Below are 23,850 nucleotides of genomic sequence, written 5' to 3' on the forward strand. Positions count from 1 at the left end.
TAAACTTTTGACTGGCCAAGCAACAGCTAACCAATCGACCTGATGGTACGCATGCAGATACATAAACGTTAAAAGAGGGTGTTAATGTAAATGGTGCAAATTGTAGTTCATTGAGTAAAAAGAAAGCACAAAATCTGCAGTTACCTCCTTTGGTTTCAGCAAAACAGGTTTCAGTCCATGTGCCTGCAAGACCTAGACAAAAGATCATTCCTTATTGCATTTATCTCCAAGCACGGCAGTAAACAAAACCAACGTTTATGACTGTGAAGTTACTGCAAGATATCTGCTCTTAATTGAAAACAAGACTGGAAGCACTCAGGTCAGACAGCAGCACAGAACATTCAACCCATAATGCTGTGCCAGACTGTTAACCTACTCTAAAATCAATCCAACCTTTCCCTCCTATGTAGTCCTCCATTCTTCTATCAATGGAGAGAGGAAGTTCCCATTTTTGGTAGAAAACTCACGTCTGTTCCACTGCAGATAAAGGATAAGAGCAGGTGAAGAACCTTCGACCTGAACCATTGACTCTATTCATTTCCCCACAGGTGCTGCCTGATCTGCTGAGTGTTTCCAGCACCTTTGCTTTTTATTTCAGATTTCCAGCATCTGCTGTATTTTGATTTAGACAGACTTCAGCCAGTAACAGATTAAATCCACAACACTTACCAGCCCTGAGAATTGCAGCAGGTTGGAAATGTATCCCTCTGCATCTCAACAGAACAACTGAAAGATCCGGAGAGCAGCCAGGGGAGGTTCACAAGAATGGCCCCGGGAATGAAACTTTAACTTATGAGGAGAGTTTGATGTCCCTGGGCCTGTACTCGCTGGGGTCCAGCAAGATAAAGGGAATCTCATTGAAACCTACCGAATATTGGAAGGCCGAGGCAGAATGGACACCGAGGGGATGTTTTCATGAGTAGGAGAATCGAGGATTCGAGTTCACAGCCTCAGAATAGAGGGAAATCCCTCTATAACTGAGAAGAGGAGGGTACGCTAAAGGTTCATTTGCAGCTTGAGTCTGTAGTGAGGAAGGCAAATGTGATGTTAGCATTCATTTCGAGAGGACCAGAATATAAATGCAAGGGTGTGATGTTGAGGCCTCACTTGGAGTATTGTGAGCAGGTTTGGGCCCATTATCTTAGAAAGGATGTGCTGAAACTGGAGCGAGTTCAAAGGAGGTTCACAAAAATGATTCCAGATTGAATGGCTTGTCATTTGAAGAGCTTTTGATGGGTCTGGGCCTGTACTCACTAGAATTCAGAAGAATGAGGGGTGACCTCATTGAAACCTATCGAAAGATGAAAGACCTTGACAGAGTGGATGTGGAGAGGATGTTTCCTACGGTGCGAGAGTCTAAGACCAGAGGACACAGCCTCAGAATAGAGGGGCATCCTTTTAGAACAGAGATAAGGAGGAATTTCTTTAGCCAGGGAGCTGTGAATCTGTGGAATTCTTTGCCACAGGCAGCGTTGGGGCCAGACCAGATGCAGAGGCAGAAAAGCCAGTCAGTAAAAACCACTCCGAGCCAGTCAACTTAAAATATATTGTAGCCTGGCTTCCTGACCCAGCACTGTATTCATGACTTTCTCAAAGTGAGTTTGCAACTTAGAAATGCAAATAAACCAGGAGGACTCACGTATTTAGAAATACAAATAAACCAGGAGGACTCACGTATTTAGAAATACAAATAAACCAGGAAGACTCACATATTTAGCGTCAGCCCAGCCACTTTTTGGCGACCACATTTTCCCTTCACCCATCAGTCCAAGGGCAAGGTGAGCCAGGGGAGCAAGGTCCCCACTGGCCCCAACGGTTCCCTTCTCTGGGACATAGGAGAGGCAGGAAGCTGCAGAAGGCAGAACATCTCTGATTAGCTCACACTGGACACACATTACTTTTAAAGGTTTAAATATTTCAACAGCATTTTTTTTTAGAAAGCATGTCAAAGTAAATGATTCTAAAGCAGTGGTCTGCAAACTAGGACCTCTCAGTTAATGCAAGGGTCCGTGGCATAAAGAAAGATTGGGAACTCCTGTTCTAAAGTGAAACAGCAGTGTGGCAGCCTGACTGATAGAGCCACGGCCTCACAGCACCAGAGACACAGAGTTGACTGGAACATAGGCTAAAATGAGCTGAATGTAGGATCTGAGGTATCAATCAAGTGGATAGCCAGAGACTTTTCCCCAGGGTGGAAGTGGCTAATACAAAGCGGTATAATTTGAAAGTACAGCAGGGATGTCAGAGGTAGGATTTTACACAGAGTGGTGGATGTGTGGCCCATTCTACCTGGGCGGTGGTTGAGGGACAGTTAAGAAACTCTCAGATAGGCATATGTCGACAGAAAAATCACCTTGTTTATTATCCACTGATGATAGGAAAGTTTCTGTTGTACTATTGAAATGCAGAGGGATACATTTCCAACCTGCTGCAATTCTCAGGGCTGGTAAGTGTTGTGGATTTAATCTGTTACTGGCTGATGTCTGTCTAAATCAAAACACAGCAGATGCTGGAAATCTGAAATAAAAACTAAGAATGCTGGAAACACTCAGCAGTTCAGGCAGCACCTGTGGGGAAATGAATAGAGTCAATGGTTCAGGCCGAAGGTTCTTCACCTGCTCTCATCCTTCATCTGCAGTGGAACAGATGTGAGTTTTCTACCTAAAATGGGAACTTTCTCTCTCCATTGATAGAAAAATGGGGTTCTATGTAGGAGGGAAAAGTTAGATTGAATTTAGAGTCAGTTGAAATGTCAGCACAACATCACGGGATGAAGGGACTGTACTATGCTGGAATGCTGTATGCAGTTGAGTGGTTGGTGCGGACCCCTGGGTGAAGGGGATGCTACTATCTGTATAACCCTGCAGATGCAGACACAATGCCTGGGGAATGCTCTGATATGCTGCAACAATTAGCAGAACATACTGTACATAAGTAACTAACAGAAATGTCACTGAGACTGCCTTATGCTGTTATGGAAGCTGGTGCTCTTAACACTCACTCAAAATTAGCACCCAGAAATATGACAATCCACAATAAAACTGGTTAAAGCCTCAATCAATTCCATGTTGGTAGTTCAACATTCAATGTTAACCTGACATAACAGTCGATCAAATTATCTTGCATGAACTCCAAACTAACGGCTGCTAACACAGCAGTAAATCATGCCTACAGGAAGTGCCTAGTAGAACAGTACAACGTAGTACAGGCCCTTCAGCCCACAAGGATATACTAACCTACATAAACTTATTCCATGACCAACCTAACCCTTCCATCACACACAGCCCACGACGCTCTGTTTTTCTTATATCCATGCTCCTGTCTCGTTAATGTCCCTAATGCATCAGCCTCTGCCAGTAATGCTCAAACACTCAAAAGGCAATTTTACTTTCAGTGATGGGAAATTGTGTGGCTCAATTAGAAATGAAGTGTTTTGTCCTAACCCACCAGATTAATCCATAAACTGTAACTAAGGGTATTGTAAAGATCGGGTCAAAATCTGGATCAGTGATTTGGAGGAGACCAGAAATAGTGGATTCCAGTTAACCTGGCCACATTTAAGCCTAATTTAGTGGGTGCCCCAATTAGTCAAAGTTTCATGGAAATAATTAGATTAGATTAGATTATGAGGATACATTATAAAAGTATTTAAAAAACTATCATTTATCTGAGTAACAAATTATATATTTAAATGAAATACAGAACAAATTAGAGCACTACCAATACTATGACAGTACTATAAAACTGTGTATTCATTCCTAATAGTTATTAATGGAAGAATTCATCCAGTGTACACAGTGGTGTTCTTTTGATTGGCTCTAAATGAACAAGATCAGTGCAGACACCTAGTGCAGATAATGGATTGCTGTCATACAATGCTTTCAATGATTGCATCCTCTAAATCTTCATTTCCATTGTAACATTCGATAAGGATGTTGATACCTTCAAATTTTTCATCGTTGAAATTGAGTAATTATTTCATTTCTGGCCAACTATCAGTGACAAAAATCACTGCTTTTTGAATACAAACACACGCAACTAAAGCTATTTAAAAGCTGTCCACTCTAAGCACAGTATAGTGTCCAATGCCACACAAGTGCATATGATGAACGACAGTTAGAAATTGTTCAGCAAAAGTCTCCTGTCACCCAATTAAGCGGGTTAGTGTCCCAAATAAACAAAGAGAATCGCAGAAATTTTTGCTATCAGTATTTGTTCTTTAAGAGTTGTCCCAAATAAGCTGCTGTCCCAATTGACCAATTAACCGGAACCACTTTATAATATTTCCAAGTGTGCTCTTTACAAGCAACGAGATGGAAATATGAACGCTGATAAATCCTTCAACCTCAGTTTAAAAATACCACCCTCATACTTTGCAATGCATCTCCTCAATCAAGACTTCTCTATCAGTGGAAGCATTTTAAAAATTAAAAAATTAGCTTTATTTTTCATATGTACATCAAGACATTCTGTTAACTGCATTGTTTGCATCAAACGAGGATTTGCACTGAGGATTGTGCAGGGCACCCCACAAGTGTCTTTGGACTGTGGGAGGAAACCAGGGCACCCTGAGGAAACCCAGTCATGGGTAGAATGCACAAAGCCCTCACAGACAGTGCTGGAATTGAACCCGGATTGCTAGCACTGCAAAGCACTTTGCTAAGCACTGTGCTACCATGCCGTTCCCTTTAGCATATACCTCATCAGAGGCCCTTGGCAGCCGGTTAGTTTCAATATAATCACTGCTCGTTCTTCTCATCCCAGCAGACACAGATCATTTTTATAAGCTTCTCATATAAAAGGATAGAAATGCTGCAGAGGGAGAGTGGTGATGATTCACCCAACTGGCTCCTGGCTACAAGAATAGGTTTGGCTTCCACATTAGAATGTCATACAGCGTGGCCTCATTAAAACACACAGAAGTCTTAAAGTGCTTGGCAGCATGGCCACAAGGAGAATGTCTCCCCTAGCCGGGAAGTTTAAAACCAGGGCTCCTAAATCCAGAAATAAAGGGTCTGCCGTTCAGGGCGTGGTTGGATTTTTGGTGGGTGGGTCCATGGTACTTCCTCATCACTGGCCTTCAGCAGGAGAGCTTGACATTGCTGCCATTCAGGCAAATGCTTACTGAGTATTTCCACTTCTTAAAATAATTCACGTAATTAATTTGATTACACTTTCAGTGGTTCTTTCTAAAATAAAAGCACAGCAGGTAAGCAGGTCTTGTGTGTTGTGAAGTTTGCAGCCAGTGGAAATTCTAAGACACTCCTTGTGGTTTGGACTGGGATGGCTTTGGAGGCAGTGCAGAGGAGGTTCACCAGGTTGATTCCAAAGATGAAGGGAGTTAGACTATGAGGAGAGATTGAGTTGCCTGGGAACTGTACTCACTGGGATTTAGAAGAATGAAAGCAGATCTTATAGAAACATATAAAATTATGAAAGGGATAGATAAGATAGAAGCAGGGAAGTTGTTTCCACTGGTAGGTAAGACTAGAACTAGGGGACATAGCCTCAAGATTCAGGGGAGAAAATTTAGGATGGAGATGAGGAAGAACTGCTTTTCTCAGAGAGTGGTGAATCTGTGGAATTCTCTGCCCAATGAAGCAGTGGAGGCAACTTCAGTTAATAAATTTAAGACAAGGTTGGATAGATTTTTGCAAAGTAGGGGAATTAAGGGTTATGGGGAAAAGGCAGGTAGGTGAAGATGAGTCCACGGCCAGATCAGCCATGACCTTATTGAATGATGGAGCAGGCTCGATGGACCAGACAGCCAACTCCTGCTCCAATTTCTTACGTTCGTATTTTATTTAGCAATACAGCATGGCGACACGCCCTTCCAGCCCAACAAGCTCACTGAGCAATTACACCCAATTAACCTGCTAACCATACATCCTTGGAATGTGGGAAGAAACTGGAACACTCAGGAGGAAACCCTTGTAGACACAGGGAGACTACAAACTCCTTGCAGACAGCAGTGGAAATCGATCCTGGGTTCAATTCCCACTGTGCTGTAACAGTGTTACGCTAACCACTACACTGCCGTCCCACTGCCATAGGGCCACTTCGAGGGGCTAGGGCACTGATGGTGTTAATGTTGGGGGAGTAGGAATTCCAACTTCCAACATTAACAACCATCAGTGCCCAAGCCTCATACTAACTCTTAGTAAATAAGAGTTAACGCCCCAGCAACTGCATCAACCCACAGAAGGCTGAGGTGCTCTGAAGTAAGGTATCATTGTACAGTAACAGAGGTTAATAATCCACACACAGTGCCGGTGCATTCGAATAGGGTCTGATGCTCCACAAAGTGCTCCAACACTCTGGCCTAACTCTCAACAACATACTCCATCACCAGGCATCACCCAACAAGTGGCACAGTGGCCAGAGTTGCAGCCTCACAGCTGCAGAGACCCAGGCTCAATTCTGATCTGGGGCACCGTCTGCCTGGAGTTTGCACATTCTCACTGTGAGCACAGGAGCTTCATTCGATCGCCCGATTCCCTCCCACCTCCACAGGGATACAGGTCGTGTACAGGCAGAAGAGATTTATTTCGTTTAATTTGGCAGGTACAGGTATCAAGGCCGGTCCCCGCACTGTATTGTTGTGTGTGTGACTAGTAATTTGTGTTGTGAGTGGTGGGATCTGGAGAACTGGTGGGAATGTGTGAAGAATAAAATGGAATTAGTATGAATGGGGGTTCAACAGTCAGCACAGACTCAGTCTATTTTCAAGCTGTGCAACTCCAACAGGAGATCAACCTTTACCAGCAACACCCTGGCATAACCCAACTCTATTGGCAGTTGACATTCCAACACATTTCATTCACCAACAAAGCAGGCTGGTAGTCCTTAAAAAGAGCATCAACCCAAAGTAATTAAAGATATTTATATACTCAGTGGCCACTTTATTAGGTACACCTATACACTTGCTTGTTAGTACTCACCACCCAATCATGTGGTAGTACCTCAATGCGTAAAGCATGCAGACACGGTCAAGAGGTTCAGCTGTTGCTCAGAACACACATCAGAATGGGGAAGAAATGTGACTTCGAGTGTGGGATGATTGCTGGTGCCAGGCAGAATGGTTTGAGTATCCCAGAATCTGCTGATTTTTGGGATTTTCATGCACAACAGGCTCTAGGGTTTACAGAGAATGGTGTGTGAAACAAAAAACATCCAATGAGCACTAGTTCTGTGGGGGAGGACGCCCTGTTAGTGAGAGAGGAAAACGGCCAGACTGGCTCAAGCTAACAAGAAGGTGACAGTAACTCAAATAATAACACGTTACAACACGTGATGTGCAGAAATGCATCTCTGAATGCAAAACACAGCAAACCTTGAAGTGCAAGGGTTACAGAAGTGAAAGACGACAAGGGGGCTCCACTCCTGTACCTAATAAAATGGCCATAGAATATTACCGTTTATCTACTTCCAGCTAATAGACTAAAAACATCTTACCATTGAAGGCCTGGATCATCTGATCTAGAGTCTCCAAGGAAATGCCACTGTAGCCCTTGGCAAGGACATTGATCCTAAGAGCCAGAAGCATGCGACATCTCTCCGGTGACAAGGGTTTGCCCACACCTGGTGGACAGAGAGCACTGGATAAGTGAAGCAAAGTGACAGTGCGGTGAACACTGAAAAAAGCTGCACAACACTGAGATAAAAGGACCATACCAGCTGAGTGGGAACGAACAAGATTCTCTTGGAGTTCTCTGAATGAAGAGAGAGAAAAGATTACATGTTGGAGAACTTAGCTTGATGAAAAGTATTAAAACACTTTGACAAAAGGTGAGAGTGGAAAAGCAATGAAGAATATATTATCTAACATTATCTAAAAATGCAGGAAGGTTTGGGTTCCCTTCCTGCATCCACCCTGGGAGTTTCGGTGACAGGGAGTAGGAAGTAGTGCAATTGATCAGAGGGCCCCTGAACAGAGCCAGGACAGGAACAGGGACAGACAAGAGCCAAGACAGGAACAGGGACAGACAAGAGCCAGGACAGGAACAGAGACAGACACAAGAGCCAGGACAGGAACAGGGACAGACACAAGAGCCAAGACAGGAACAGGGACAGACAAGAGCCAGGACAGGAACAGAGATAGACACAAGAGCCAGGACAGGAACAGGGACAGACAAAAGCCAGGACAGGAACAGGGACAGACACAAGGGCCAGGGCAGAAACAGGGACAGACAAGAGCCAGGACAGGAACAGGGACACACAAGAGCCAGGACAGGAACGAGGAGAGACACAAGAGCCAGGACGGGAACAGGGACAGTCAAGAGCCAGGACAGGAACAGAGACAGACACAAGAGCCAGGACAGGAACAGAGAGAGAGACACAAGAGCCAGGACAGGAACATGGACAGACAAGAGCCAGGACAGGAACAGGGAGAGACACAAAAGCCAGGACAGGAACAGGGACAGACAAGAGCTAGGACAGGAACAGGGACAGACACAAGAGCCAGGACAGGAACAGGGACAGACAAAAGCCAGGACAGGAACAGGGACAGACACAAGGGCCAGGACAGAAACAGGGACAGACAAGAGCCAGGACAGGAACAGGGACACACAAGAGCCAGGACAGGAACAAGGAGAGACACAAGAGCCAGGACAGGAACAGGGACAGTCAAGAGCCAGGACAGGAACAGAGACAGACATAAGAGCCAGGACAGGAACAGAGAGAGAGACACAAGAGACAGGACAGGAACAGGGACAGACACAAGAGCCAGGACAGGAACAGGGACAGACGCAAGAGCCAGGACAGGAACAGGGTCAGACACAAAAGACTGCAGATGCTGGAATCTGGAGGAACGTACCAGCAGCTGGAGGAACTTAGTGGATCAGATAACATTTGTGGAGGGAAACAGACAATCAATATTTTGGGTCTCAACTTTATTGTGGATTTTATAACACAGACCTTATTTTGTTATGGACTATCTGCTGCCCTCATCCGTTCAGGGTCAGCCAGAAGAGGTTCTCCTTCGCACAGTGTCCACAATGACCCAAGTAGAACGGATGTGTAATAGTCCTCGGAGGACGGACAAGGCAAACAGCAAATTACCAAGGCCAATTGGCCTTATTTGAAGCAAAAGGGACCTTCAGCGTTGCAAAAATTATTAAGGTGATGGCAAAACATTTTGAAAATTTAGCTGTAATATTTAAGTTCCCATATTGAACACATTGACCTTTCAGGAGAGGCCACAGTTTGGATCAGTATTCATTGGAGTTTAGAGAAATAAAGAGTGACCTTAATCAAATACACAATGGGTCTTGACAGGGGTAAAAAAAACAAACACAAGAAAATCTACAGACATTGGTAATCCAAAGCAACACACACAAAACGCTGGAGGAACTCAGCAGGTCAGGTGGCATCTATGGAAAAGAGGGAACGGTTGGCGTTTTGGCACTGGAAAAAAAGTAAAACTGGAGAAGTTAGAACAAGGTGGGCGAGGGGAGGGAGAAGTACAAGGTGGTAGATGATAGGTGAAACCAGCAGGGAGAGGGATGAAGTAAAGAGTTGGGAAATTGATTGGTGAAAGAGATAAAGGGCTGGAGAAGGGGGAACATGATAGGAGAGGGTAGAAGACCATGGAAGAAAGAGAACAAAGAGTACCACCAGAGGGAGGTGATGGGCAAGGAAGGAGACAAGATGAGAGAGGGAAACAAGAATGAGGGAATGGTGAAGGACTACTGGAAATTCAAGAAACCAATGTTCATGCCATCAGGTTGAAGGCTACTCCTCCAACCTGAGTATGGACTCATCACGGCAGTAGAGGACACCGTGGACTGACATCTTAGAATGGGAAAAGGAAGTGGGTGACCACCAGTAGATCCACTTTTTCTGGTGGACAGAGCATAAGCGCAAGACGGTGCAGTCTCCCAATCTACGTCGGGTCTCACCAATATACAGGAAGCCACAACCACACCGGGAGCACCCGATACAGTAAATGACCCCTACAGATTCACAGGTGAAGTGTTGCCTCACCTGGAAAAACAGTTTGGGACCCTGAAAGATAGTGAGGGAGGTGGTGTAGGGGCAGACATGACACTTGTACCAGAAGTACCAGAAGGGAGATCAGTAGGGAGGGACAAATAGACAAGGGAGTTGCGTAGGGAAGTGGAAAGTGGAGAGGGAAGGAAAGATGTGCTTGGTGGTGGGATCTTGTTGGAGCTGCTGTAAGTTACAGCGAATTATGTGCTGGACTTGGAGGCTAGTGGTGTGGTAAGTGAAGACAAGAGGAAACCTATCCCTGGTGGGGTGGTGGGAGGATGGGGTGAGGGCAGACGTGCATGAAATGGGTGAGATGTAGGTGAGGGCAGCGTTGATGGTGAAGGAAGGAAAGCCCCTTTCTTTGAAAGAAGAAGATACCTCATTAGTTCTGGAATGAAAAGCCTCATCCCGAGAGCAGATGTGGCAGAGATGGAGGAACTGAGAGAAGGGGATGGCATTTTTACAAGTGACAGGGTGGGAAGAGGTATACCCCAGATAGCTGTGAGAGTCAGTGGGTTATAACAGATATCAGTAGATAGGCTGTCTCCAGAGATGGAGACAGGGAGATTGAGAAAGGGGAGGGAGGTGACAGAAATGAAACAAATGAATTTAACGGCAGGGTGGAAATTGCTGGCAAAGTTGATGAAGTCCACAAGCTCAGCATGGGTGCAGGAAGAAGCACCAATGCAGTCGTCAATGTAGCATAGGAAGAGCTGGGAGCGATACCAGTGTAGGCTTGGAACATAGACAGTACAGTGCAGCCAACAAAAAGGCAGGCATAGCTGGGACCCATGTGAGTGCCCATGGCTACCCCTCTTGTTTGAAGGAAGTGGGAGGAGCCAAAGAAGAAAGTATTGAGAGTGAGGACAAGTTCTGCTAGGCGGAGAATGGTGGTGGAGGGGAACTGATTGGGTCTGGTGTCCAAAAAGAAGAGAAAAGCTTTAAGGTCCTGTTGAATGAGTACGGAGGTGTATAGGGACTGGACGTCCATGATGAAGATGAAACAAATGGGGCTAGAGAACTTGAAATCATTGAAAAGATCCAGAGCATATGAAGTGTCACAGATGTAGGCAGGAAGGGACTGAACCGGGGGGAGGATAAAACAGAGTCAAGGTATATAGATATAAGTTTAGTGGGGAAGGAACAAGCAGAAACAATGGATCTACCTGGACAAGTGAGTTTGTGGATCCTGGGTAAGAGGAAGAAATTAGAGGTGCAACGTAAAGGAACTATGAGGTTGGTGACAGTGGATGGAAGAGCTCTAAAGTCAATAAGGTTGGTGGTGGTGCAGGTGGCAATGGTCTAGTGCTCCTTAGTGGGGTCCTGTTTGAGGGGTAAGTAAGAGGAGGAGTCTGAGAGCTGCCAACTGGCCTCAGTAAGGTAGAGGTCAGCTCACCAAACTACTACAGCACCTTACCCCCATTTGCGGTTTAGATGGTGAGGTTGGGATTAGTGTGGAGATAGTGCAGAGATGTGCATTCAGAAGGAGTGAGGTTAGAATTGGGAGTGAAGAGTGGTAAAGTCGAGATGGTTGATGTCTCGTCGGCAGTTAACAATGACAAGATCCAGAGCAGGCAGAAGACCAAAGCAGGGAGTCTAGGAAGAGGAGGAAAATAAACAAAGGGCAGGTCATTTAAAAGTTGGGTAATTAGAAAATGGGGAGTAAATTCGTTGCCTCAGAGGCCAGTGAAGGATGAATCTTTTGATGTATTTAAGGTGGAGATAGCTAAGTATTTGAAAGATTGAGGAACTGCATGCTGTAGGGAACTGTCTTAGAAGAAGAGTTGAAGAGTATATAGGCCAAAAGGCCTTCTCCTGCACCTATATTCTTGTATTGAATGCAATCTTTGCCTCATGGTCTATAGATGTTAAAAGTAGCAGACAATAGTTTTTCTCTTCCTAGTTTGGGATGCCTCCATGAGATACAACAAACTGCTGGAGGAACTAAGCAGGTCAAGCAATATCTGCAGGAGGAAGGGCTCTGATCAGGTCTTGATGCTGGGTTTTGACCTGAAACTTCAACAATCTCTTTCCTCTCACCAGCTCAATTGGCTGAGTCCTTTCTGAAGATTATTTATTGCTCCAGGTTCCAGTATCTTGCACCTCCCTTCCACTGACTGGCTACTCAGTGAGCCCGACCTCTGGTAGTCAATGACATCTTTCAGTTGTTGCCTGCTGGCAACCAACATTGGGGAAGGGGACTGGGACAATCCAGATAATTAATGTCTTGTTGGCAATGATGTAATGGTGGGACACATTAGCAATCAAAGAAGGTACAAGCTCGGAGGAAGGGCCCAGTTAGACTGGAAACTCTGGAGATGAGAGAAAGGAATGAGGACTTTTGGCCAAAGAAATAGACAACAAGGTGGAGGAAGAAAAGTTCCAATGTCACTTTAGGCTTGGAATTCCTTAGGACATGGGGGACAAGGCTAAGCCATCAGCTGGGAAGGAATCAGATCTCGTGGACAGCTGTCTGAGCTCAGGGGTGAACCTTATCACTTTGCTGCCAAATTCCAGCAACTCGAACAGAGACAAGGAAAGGGAACTGGGGGGGGGGGGGGGCGGGAAGTAAAATACATTTTGCTCCCAAGCCATCAGTCTGTCAGCAGATGCACCAGACTAAAACTGCTGCAGAATGCTAAAACTTGAAGAAGTGAATCACCAGACTAAAACTGCTGCAGAATGCTAAAACTTGAAGAAGTGAATCCATATAAACTACTGGGAATCAACAAGGATATTGTCCAAATTATAAGGAAGAACTTACTTGAGCTTATTATGTGGGATAATAGTCCGAGCAAATTTCCCAAAGCCAGTTGTTATTCCATACACAACTGAAAGACAGAGAAGTGTACAGATAGTTTCCCTTTGTGCCTCAGCTGCTGTAACCTGTAACATCACTTTTAGGGAACATGCAAGGGTTGAGAAGAGAACTTGTCACAGAAGCTGGTCACGAATATAAATTACAGGATATACACACTGTGGCCACTTTATTAGGTACATCTGCTTGTTAGTGTAAATATCTAATCAGAGAATCACGTGGCAGTAACTCAATACATAAAAGCATGCAGACATGGTCAGGAGGTTCTGTTGCTGTCAGACCAAACATCAGAATGGGGAAGAAATGTGACTTCGAGTGTGGAATGATTGTTGGTGCCAGATGGAGTGGTTTGAGTATCTCAGAAACTGCTAATTCCTGGGATTTCCACATGCAACAGTCAGGATTTTACACAGAATGGTGTGAAAAAAAATTCATCCAGTGAACGGCAGGTCTGTGGGCAAAAATGCCTTATTGATGAGAGAGGTTAGAGGAGAATGGCCAGACTGGTTCAAGCTGACAGGAAGGTAACAGTAACTCAAATAACCACACATTACAACAGTGGTGTGCAGAAGAGCATCTCTGAACACACAGTACATCAAACCTAGAAGTGGATTGGCTGCAGCAGCAGGAGACCATATTGGTTCCACTCCTGTACCTAATAAAGTGGCCAATCAGTTGACATTCAGGGTTTACCGAACGACCCATATTTTAAAGATCAACCTACTAGATCTCAACTCACTGCTTCTGCAGCTTGACTGTCCTTTTCACCTACCTTTATTTTCTTTCACAATGTTTTCCAGAAGTAGTCTTGACTGTCTGATTTTCTCTTCAGCTTCTGCAGTGAGCTGGGATGAGGGAGAAACATCATAGCCTGTCATTCATTGTGTGTTTATACATGAATCCTGCAATCAGGTATCACATACACAATTACCTTGATCTTGTAAAGTCCTCTTCCCAAACGAACTAGTTCTTCAATTGTTAAATGATTTCCATCTAAATAAATACACTGAAAGATTGCATTTTCCTTTAGTTTGTTTGATTAGCAAACTACAAATGTACCAGCAGCTCACTTTCACAACAGGTTATTGGTACAACCTTCAGTGAATTTTCATACACCAAATCACAAAAATCTGCTCAACATCTGCCGTTTCAAATTTTCATCAATACATGAGAAGAATTTTAGAACCTGTTTATAGAAAATAATATGCATTGTATGCTCTTGCTGGATAGTTTTGTTCAAGAAGGGCAGCAGGAATAAGTACAACTACTGATCAGTGAGTCCTACATTGTTGGAGAGAACTGGTTCAAGAGTCAGAGGGATAGGGTTTACGTTCACATAGAAAGACAAGCATTGATTAGGAGCCAGAATAGTTTTGTGCAGAGCAGATCACCTCTCACAAATGCACTGAGTTTTGTTCAGGAGTTAACTAAGAAAATTGATCAAGGCAGAGCATAGACGTGACTTCAGTAAACCAACTTGGTTGGCTGATTCAACAGGCATGAGGTATCTGAGTTGTGCTGGTGAAGTGGATCCAGAATTGGCTGATGATTGTAGATGGTAGTGATGGATGGGTGCTTTCTGACTGAAAACTGTAACAAGTGGTGTAGCACATACATTGTTGGGACCTTTATACTGTATAAAGAAGAATGTAGATAGTGTGGTTACTAAGTCTACAAAGAACAGGAGGTAATAGATTGCAAAGAAGCGTGTCTAATAATGCAGCTGGAGAGTTGGGTGGCGTGATGGCAGATGGAGGGAAGTGTGAGGTAATGCAGACATAGAAGCATCATGCACAGAGGAACCTTGGAATGTGTGCCGTGACTTTCTACAATTCTAAGCTTTCCCACAACAGCAGTTATTTTTGTCAGAATTCTTTGTTCCTTGAACCTGATCAACCCCCCCCCCCCCCCCCGCACTCTTCCAGCAAATTTCCATGTCAAAGCTTCACTGGGATACAGGATCTGTGTGTTGTGAGTGCCACTGGCAAAACATCTAAGTTGTACCTGCTATTGTCTCACACACATCCAAGATTAAACACCACTAATTGAATCCCCTCCCAAATGCAGACTGTTTTGAGAAGAGCACAGGTAAATCAAAGCCACAAGTTTACCTCATCAGGCTCCCGATAGTTAGCGGAGCTGGGGAGCAGTTGGTTAAGGCATTTCGTTCTGTTTAAGATTTTTGTTTACAGTCCAAAGATCTGCAAATATTTACTTCAGCGTAGAACGGACCAAACCCGAGCTACTATAGTTTAGATTAGTGTTCAAAGGCTCTGGTGAACACCGTTATCTTGACACAAAAATCACATTGAATGAATGCAGGAACCAGTCACCAGCAGTTCCACCTCCGAAAACTCGCTGGCTTTTGCTGGGGTGTCCAGGAGACGCCGTCAATTCACTGCCAGCAATGTTCCCTCTAACGTGTGCCCACACACATCTTTTGCTACTAGCGCACAAAGGCATTTAAATTGCGCACAAAAGGTTGTCACCCGCTACCTCGTTGGCATATTTCGCGATCGTACACAATCACTTCTCCTTTTACTGTTTCTGATGCGGACGGTGTTGACAATGTGGAGTTTGCGATGATCTTTCTGCAGATTTTAGAACGGGCTTATTTATGCTGTTTTTAAAGAAGAAATTATTCATTGCGCTCATGTTGTCACTGGGTAAAAAAAAATGCACAGCACAAGATTTTTGCGCACACTGGTTCTTACAAATGAGAGGGAACACTGACTGGGTACAGTATTCGGACACATTGCTTCAAACACAAGGTCACCTAATCTCATGCTCGTCCGAAACACAATCTTCACCACACCTCCCCCACCCCACCCCTCTTCTATCCACCCGGACCAATACACACCCCACCCCCGGCCCCGGCCCCGGCCCCGACCCCGACACAGTGCTCAGAACCGACGGAGGGTATAGGACACCTCTTGACCAAGGATACGGATGCATGGCGGCGAACTGCCACTGGCTGAAGTCGGGAGACACAGCATCGTCCTCCAGCACTGGGGTGGGGAGAAACAGGCGGTGGTTAGTTGGGGTCTCTCTCAGGGTCTAGTTCGGGATTCATGGTTAAATCTACAGAAGATCGGGGAGTGGGGAGTTGGGATTGGAGACTTCTGAAATTTCGAGCTTCCGCGGTCAGGACTTGGATCGGGAGGAACCGGGGTCCGGCAGGGAGTGTTTGGGGTATAGGAGTACGACGAGCTCCTCACCCACTTCCACGAACTCGTCGTTCTCCAGTACATCTGCCAGTGCGTCGTCGAGATCGAGCAGCGCAAGCTCCCGGCACCGTCGCACCGCGAAGCTTGCTCCGCTCAGGGAGACGCTGCCTGGCTTGTTCCGAGCGTAGCGACGGAGTGCCTCCCGACCGAGCCAGCCCACACTGGCTGCCCCATCTCGGCACGGCACCGTCAGCCACTCGTCGCGCACACGCACCGTGTAACGGGACATGGCCGCGCCGCCGCCGCCCTCTGCCACTGTGGTCCTGGCCACGGCCCCGGCAGCTGTGCCCGCCCACAGATCTCCCCACCCCTCCACCAGCCCCTGCCCCTACCCTTGTCCCTCCCCTCCAGCCCGACCCGCCCATGCACCCCACCACTCGTCCCCCCATCCCACTCCGTCGCTGCTGTTCCCACCCACAAAGTTCCCCAATCCAACTGTTCTACTCCGTCCCTCCCCTCCGTTCTGCTCTCCTCTCTGTCCCGCCCTTCACTCCAGGGTCGGAGCCGTAAGTCCCCGCCTGCTCGATTCCCACTGTCCTTGACCCTTGCTCCTCCCTTCCGCCCCGTCCATAAGGATAATCTGTCATCCCACAGCCGCTGCCGTTTATTCCATCACTCCCACCCTTTGCAGAGCCCCGGACAGCGTCCTGCCCACGCTCTGATTCGGATCTGCTGCGGCTGCCTGCACTCTCACTGGTGCGACGTGTTCAGGCGCTGACAACCTGTGCAGTGGGCGTCCTCCTTTGCAGGCACACTTTGGAAAAATAATCTGGTTTCGGCGTAAAAAAGGGCAATTGAGGCGATCTGAGGGAGCATCCCGGCTCTCCTCCCGCTGGCCAATTCCAATTCCCCTCGAAAGGCTTGGATTGGTACAGTGCCTCGCCTCAGGCAACGAGCTTCAGTTTGTAACTGGACGCGCGCTAAATCCGCTCCCTTTTGCCGTAGCCTCAACAGATAGGAATGGAATACCGATTCACGTCTATTCCACTGCCCATGAAACCGGTTTGCAACCGAGTGGGGGTTAGTCGGGACTGCCTACGGTGTAGGAAGAGTTTGGGGGTTGGAGGCCAACCCTCTGTGGAATGGCAACGTGCTGGGATTTGTTTCATAGTAATATTCCACTGAGAACAATGCTCATCAGGGAGCTTCGCAGCGCACCGGGAATGACATCGCTGCAAGGAATGCGTCACTGGGAAAGTTCTCACTCCATGTATCCTAAAGTGGAAGTTACGCCCGTTAGTCGCGGAGGTGTTGGTTGAACTTCCAAATGTTACTTAATTTCATTCACAGATGAGTCAATGCTCAATTCTTAATGAAGAAACCATAATAAAATAATTAATTTATTTTAGAACTAGAATCAGGCTTATTCTCACTATCTCATATATATCATGTTTCACATACCATGGCCTAGTGTAAACTTTACTCTGGATTATTATTAATTTTATTGAGATACAGAGCAGAATAGGCTCTTCCAGCCCTTCAATCCACCCCACCCAGCAACCCCAATGACGCAGTACCAGAGCTGTGTTCTGTCCACATTCTTGTACAGATCAGAATGCTGACAGAGAACGGCCTCGCCAAGCCATCATTGTTCCATACCATGAGCCTCCGGAAGATGCTCCGTATTTTCTGGCCGAGGAAGATCTTCAACCACGCCCTACTCCTTCAGTGTAATCAAGAGGACATGGCCACAATCGTCATGAGGAAACATTGGAGGTGGGTCGGGCACATGATGATAAGAGAGGCCAACTCCATCATCAAGACAGTACTGTACTTCATTAGACTGTTGAAGGGTGGAGGAAATGTTGGAGACTATGTTGGCACCATAGCGTAGAGGCAGAATGAGGACCCTGACCACACCAGGGCACAGTAGGGAGATGGCCAAGGACAGACAGAGATGGAGGATCTTCATTGCTGCTCTAAGCACCAGCAGTGTAACAGGCAGTGAGTGAGTAATTATGGGACAATTTACAATGACCTGTGGGAGGAAACCAGAGCACCCGGAGGAAACCCACACGCCGTCACCGGGGAGAACGTACAAACTCCTTACAGACAGCAGTGGCAATTGAACCCGGGACACTGATACTGTAAAGCATTGTGCTAACCACTGCACCATCATGCCCCATGGCTCATGGTTCAGTAGAATCATGGTTTGATTCCTGCCGCACATCTGTTCTGTCTGTCACCACATGGGTTTCCTCTGGGTGTTCTGGTTTCCTCCCACTTTCCAATGAAGTAAGGATTAATAAGTTGTGGGCATGCTATGCTGGTACCAGAAGCACAGCAACACTTGCAAACTGCCCCCAGCACATTCACTCATTGTGTTGTTTGTTGACGTAAACAATACATTTCACTGTTTCGATGTACATGTGACAAATATAGGCAACCTTATAAATTTGTTGTTTCATGGCAGAGACATTTCAATTACAAACTAGATAAAGAAAACAAAAAAGGAATAATGAAATAGTGTTCATGAACCATTCAGAAAGGAGGGGAAGAGGCTACGGCTGAATTGTTGAGTGTGTGACTCCTCCTCAATGGTGATAATGGGAAGAGGGAATGGTGATAGACCTTATGATGGATGCCAGCTTCCTGAGGCACTGCCTCTTGAGGACAACTCAGTGTGTGGAGGGTTGTGCCTGTGATGGAACTGGCTGAGTCTATGGCCCTCTGCAGCCTCCTGCAATCCTCTGCACTGGAGCCTCCGTACCAGGCTGTGATGCAGCCAGTCAGACTACCTTCCACCATACCTCTATAGAAATTTGTAAACACAAGAAATTCTGCTGATGCTGGAAATCCAAAGCAACACAACACAATCAGAATCTGGTTCATTATCACTGTCTAATACAACGTGAAATTTGTTGTTTTGCAGCAGCAATGGTCTGAAATTACAAAATAACTAAAAAGTGCAAAAAGAGTACAGTTGATGATGATCTGATGACAGAGAAGCAGATGCCCCTGAATAACTGAGTGTGGGTCTCCTCCTTTCCAATGGTAGAAATGAGAAGGCTTGTCGCAGATAGTGAGGAGTCATTAACGAAGGATGCCTCCTTCTTGAAGAAATTCTTGGTGGTGCTGATGCTGGAAATGGCTGAGTCTATGACCCTCTACAGCCTCCTGCAATCCTCTGCACTGGAGCCTCCATACCAGGCTGTGATGCAGCCAGTCAGACTACCTTCCACCATACCTCTTTAGAAATTCTCAAGAACCTTTCATGATGCACTAAATCATCTCAAATTTCTAATGAAAGAAAGACTCTGGCATGGCTCCTTTGTGATTGCATCAATGTGATGGGCCCAGGATGAATCCCCTGAGATACTGATAGCCAGGAACCTGATTCTAGGGACCTTTAAGCAGCATGATTAATCCTTAAACAACAGGAATTCTGCAGATGCTGGAAATTCAAGCAACACACATCAAAGTTGCTGGTGAACGCAGCAGGCCAGGCAGCATCTCTAGGAAGAGGTGCAATCGACGTTTCAGGCCGAGACCCTTCGTCAGGACTAACTGAAGGAAGATTAATCCTTACCTTCCAGCCATTGAACAATCTCCCACTGGGGATAGCTTCCTTCTACCTGCTCCCTAAACCCGTTGTAATTTTGTCCATCTTTATTGTATTTCCATGCTGCTTAAAAACAATACTAGTTTCTCCTGTCAAAGCCTGTTGCTAAAGTTCCTCATTCTCAGAACCTTCCCAGTAAACCTTTCCTGCACCATCTCCAGGGCTCGAGACATCCTTCTTGAGTGGTGGTGCTGGATGGCTTCATTACCCCAACCGTGGTCTAACCTGTGCATTGTACAGGTTCTGCATAACCCTCTTGTCAATGAAATGCAATACAGAGTAAAACACACCAGACACTGACTTTGCCTAACAACTCTGTTAATCAGAAGGTGTTCGAAGAACTCAAAGCTTCTCTGGGTGGTTTGAAACAAGACTCATTAACTCTATTTTTTGGCTAATTACTATTATCACATGACCTGAGGGATAGTCAAAAACTTTGTTTTACATTCCATCCATGCAAAGCATTTCATCATATCAGTATCTCTAGGTAGTACAAGTGAAAAGCAGTATCAGAATGCAGAATAAAGCATTGCAGTTACAGAGAAAGTGCAGTGCAGAAGACAATAAGGTGCAAGGTTAAGGAGGGTCAGCCTGTCAGCAAAACTCTTTAACAAGCTTCTACAAATGTACTGTTGAGAGTATTCTGACTGGCTGCATCATGGTCTGGTGTTGTACTTCGAACGCACAGAAACAGAAGAGAGTTGTGAACTCAGCCCAATACATTGTAGGCCCATGCCAACCCATCATTGGTAGATCTACAGGAGGAACTGCCTCGTGAAGGCAACATCCATCATCAAAGATCCCCACCACCTGGGCTATGCCGTCTTCTCACAGCTACCATCATGCAGGAGGTACAGAAGTGTGAAGTCCCACACCACCAGCTTCAAGAATAACTACTTCCTTTCAACGATTCCGTTCTTAAAAGAACCTGCACAACTCCGATCAGTATAACCATAGCAACACTATGACCACTTTGATCACAGTTTTCATTCTAATTGTGCTCTTTCTTGTAAAAATTATGTATAATTTATGTTTATATTGTGAATTCTGCTTATATGATGCTATGTGCCTATGATGCTGCTGTAAGTTTTTCAATGCACCTGTGCATAGATGTACTTGTGCATTTGACAATATACTCAACGTTGACTTCAGTTACAGAGTTCTTTAGCTTACTTTCACAACTTCCAAAACCCACCAGCTGTGTTGAGGTATGACTTGCTCTTGATGAGACGGACCAGGGTTTGATCCCAGTGACTTCGCTGAGTCCCTGACTCGAAGTTATCTTCAGTGGTTAGTCTCCAGAGTCACTGCTGATCATCCCATAACTTACCTTTTCATATATTTCTCTGCACACCTTTAAAACATTACTGCCATGCACAAAACGCTGGAGGAACTCAGCAGGTCAGGCAGCATCCTTGGAGGAAATAAACAGTCAATGTTTCAGACCAAGACTGGAAAGGAAGTGGGCAGAAGCGAGAATATGAAGATGGGGGGGTCAGGGGAGGGGAAGGAGTACATTCTCGCAGGTGATGGTTGAGACCAGGTGAGCTGGAAGGTGGGTGATGAGGAAGGGGGAATGAAGAGAGAACCTGGGAGGTGAGAGGTGGAAGAGTAAAGGGCTGAAGAAGAAGGAATCAGATAGGAGAGGAGAGTGGACCATGGGAGAAAAGGAAGGAGGAGCGACACCTGAGGGATGTGATGGGCAGGTGAGGAGAAGAGGAGAGGTATGAGGGGAGACAGACTGGGGAATGGAGAAAAATGGGGAAGGGTGAGAAATTCCTGGAACTTAGTAAAATCGATATTCATGTCCTCAGTTTGGAGGCTGCACAGATAGTATGTGAGCTATAAGAGTCATCTCATTGTGGCAGTGAAGGAGGCCATGGACTGACAAGTCATATAGGAATGGGAAGTAGAATTAAAATGAGTGGCCATTGGGAAATCATATCTTCTGTGGTGGCAGAGCGAAGTACAGCCATCTACACAGATGTAATTCAATCCTATCCACATTAGTGTGATCCTTTAATTTCTTTAAATTCCTGATGGCACCACCCCACAACTACTTGAAATTATTTGTGTTTTAGTCACTAGAATGTTTAAGGTTTTATGATTTAACAGTTTGTCCTTTTCAGAGACCAGAAGACATAGGATCAGAATTAGGCCACTTGACCCATGAGTCTACCCTGCCATTCCATCATGGCTAATTTATTATTCCTCTCAACTCCATTTTCCTACCTTCTATGTGTAAACTTTGAGGTCCTGACTAATCAAGAATCTATCAACTTCTGCTTTAAATATTCTCAATGACTTGGTCTCCACAGCCATGCATGGCAGTGAATTCCACAGATTCACCACACTCTGGCCTACTTTATCATGCGCTTTCAAGTACCCCAAAACATCACCCTTAATAATGGATTCCAACATCTTTCCTACCACTGAAGTTAGGCTAACTGGCCTATAATTTCTTTTCTTCTGCCTTCCTCCCTTCTTAAAGTGTAGAGTGACATTTGCAATTTTTCAGTCCTCCAGAACCATTCCAGAATCCAGTGATTCTTTAAAGATAATTTCTAATGCATCCACAATCTCTTCAAAATCCTGGGGAGTAGTCCATCTGGTCCACATGATTTATCTACCTTTCAGTTTCTCAGGCACTTCCTCCTTAGTAACAGCAACTAAACTCACTTCTGCTACCTGACATTCAAATTTCTGGCATACTGCTAGTGCCTTCCACAGTGAAGACTGATGTAAAATACTTTATAAGTTTGTCTGCCATTTCTTTGTCCCCTATGACTACCTCTCAAGTTTCAATTTCCAGCAGTCCAATATTCACTCCCTTTTACTCTTTATATATTTGAAAAAATTTTGGTATCTTCTTTGATATTTTTAGCTAGCTTACCTTCATAGTTTATCTTTTCTCCCATTATGGTTTTTTTTAAATTGCCTTCTGTTGGTTTCATGTGTCATGAATTTTGTTGTTTTGCAACAGCAGAACTGTACAAACCATTAAAAATCACTATGTTACAAAAAATAAACAGTGTAAAAGAGGAACAGTGAGGTCGTGTCCATGGTTTATACTCCACTCAGATAGTAGAGGGGAAGATGTTCCTAAAACACTGAGCATGGGTTTACAGGCTGCTGTACCTCCTCCCTGAGGGCAGTGATGAAAAAAGGGCATGTTCTGGATGGTGCCTGCAACTGTCTGCAGCCTCTTGTGATCCTGTGCATTGCAGCTTCGATATCAGGCATACTCCTGCACTTACTCTCAGGTACAAAGTCCCACACTGAAAGCCAGTCAATAAAATCACTGGTGGTGAAATGTGTAAAAACTTTAGTTGAAGGATGTAAAGGAGAAGGATACCGGTAAGTGGTTGATTTTCCTCTTGGGGGAAGTTGAAAGTTTCAGCCTTGGGACTACAGCTCCTTTTGGTTGAGGGGTACAGAGTCAACTTCAGATTTGTGAATGTCCTCCAATGTGGGGGACAGTAAAACAATGACAGGATGACAGTGGCTGGGAGAGTGAGCATGTAAGTAGCAGGAAGGACAGAGACTATGTTGAGACTGTACACCTTCAGGCTCTGGGAGGACACTGTGCCGTCCAGGATGAGAATTTGAGAACCACGTAACAAAGAAGCAGAATGAAGAATGGTCATGTAATCAACACCTTGTCCGTATCAACTGAGAACATGGCTGAGTTAGCTTGACCATCCATTTGTATGCCACCCGACTGTGAGCTGCCCCAGGACACAACAGCAAATGGGGATGCTTATTGAACTATTCACCTTGGTTAGGTTGGGAAAATCAGGTTGGTGCTGGACCACACTCTGTAGTCCAGATATGGAATAAAAATTACAACAGGGGATAGAAAAGGAATGTAAAAATGGCAAAGTTACGACAGTCATGGGGGATTTCAATCTGCAAGTAGATTGGGCAAGTTAGTTTGGTGCTGGATCCCAAGAGAAGGAATTTGTAGAATACCTACAAGATGGATTTTTCGAGAGCTTGTGGTTGACCCCACTAGGGGATCAGCTGTTCTGGATGGGTGCTGTGTGATGAAGCAGATTTGATTAGGGAGCTTAAGGTAAAGGAACCTTAGGAAGCAGTGATCATAATATGATAGAATTCACCCTATAGTTTGACAAGGGAAAGATAAAGTGAGATGTATCATTATTCCAGTGGAGTAAAGGGAATTACAGAGGTATAAGAGAGAAGCTGGTCAAAGTTGATTGGAAAAGGACACTATCAGGGATGCTAGCAGA

At 45.3% G+C, this 23,850-nt stretch overlaps 1 protein-coding gene across 3 annotated transcripts in view; it reads right to left on the bottom strand.

Moving 5' to 3' along the window:
* Positions 1-16,318, bottom strand: part of LOC140186957 (histidine ammonia-lyase-like) — a 55,515-nt gene extending 39,197 nt beyond the window's left edge. The window contains exons 1-10 of one of the 3 annotated variants that reach the window (XM_072241816.1): positions 16,027-16,318; positions 15,762-15,816; positions 14,920-14,947; positions 13,740-13,814; positions 13,581-13,653; positions 12,755-12,821; positions 7,675-7,712; positions 7,456-7,581; positions 1,710-1,849; positions 145-192 (exon numbers count right to left, since the gene is read on the bottom strand). In XM_072241816.1, coding sequence (XP_072097917.1) covers positions 145-192; positions 1,710-1,849; positions 7,456-7,581; positions 7,675-7,712; positions 12,755-12,821; positions 13,581-13,653; positions 13,740-13,814; positions 14,920-14,947; positions 15,762-15,816; positions 16,027-16,264 — 888 coding nt within the window. In that variant the 5' untranslated portion in view covers positions 16,265-16,318. Of the gene's footprint in view, positions 1-144; positions 193-1,709; positions 1,850-7,455; positions 7,582-7,674; positions 7,713-12,754; positions 12,822-13,580; positions 13,654-13,739; positions 13,815-14,919; positions 14,948-15,755; positions 15,817-16,026 lie in introns of all 3 variants that reach the window. The other 2 variants (XM_072241815.1, XM_072241817.1) reach the window with 2 other exon arrangements.
* Between the last annotated feature and the right edge of the window lie 7,532 nt (positions 16,319-23,850).

The sequence above is a fragment of the Mobula birostris genome, chromosome 23 (assembly GCF_030028105.1).
Source record: "Mobula birostris isolate sMobBir1 chromosome 23, sMobBir1.hap1, whole genome shotgun sequence".
NCBI lineage: Eukaryota > Metazoa > Chordata > Chondrichthyes > Myliobatiformes > Myliobatidae > Mobula > Mobula birostris.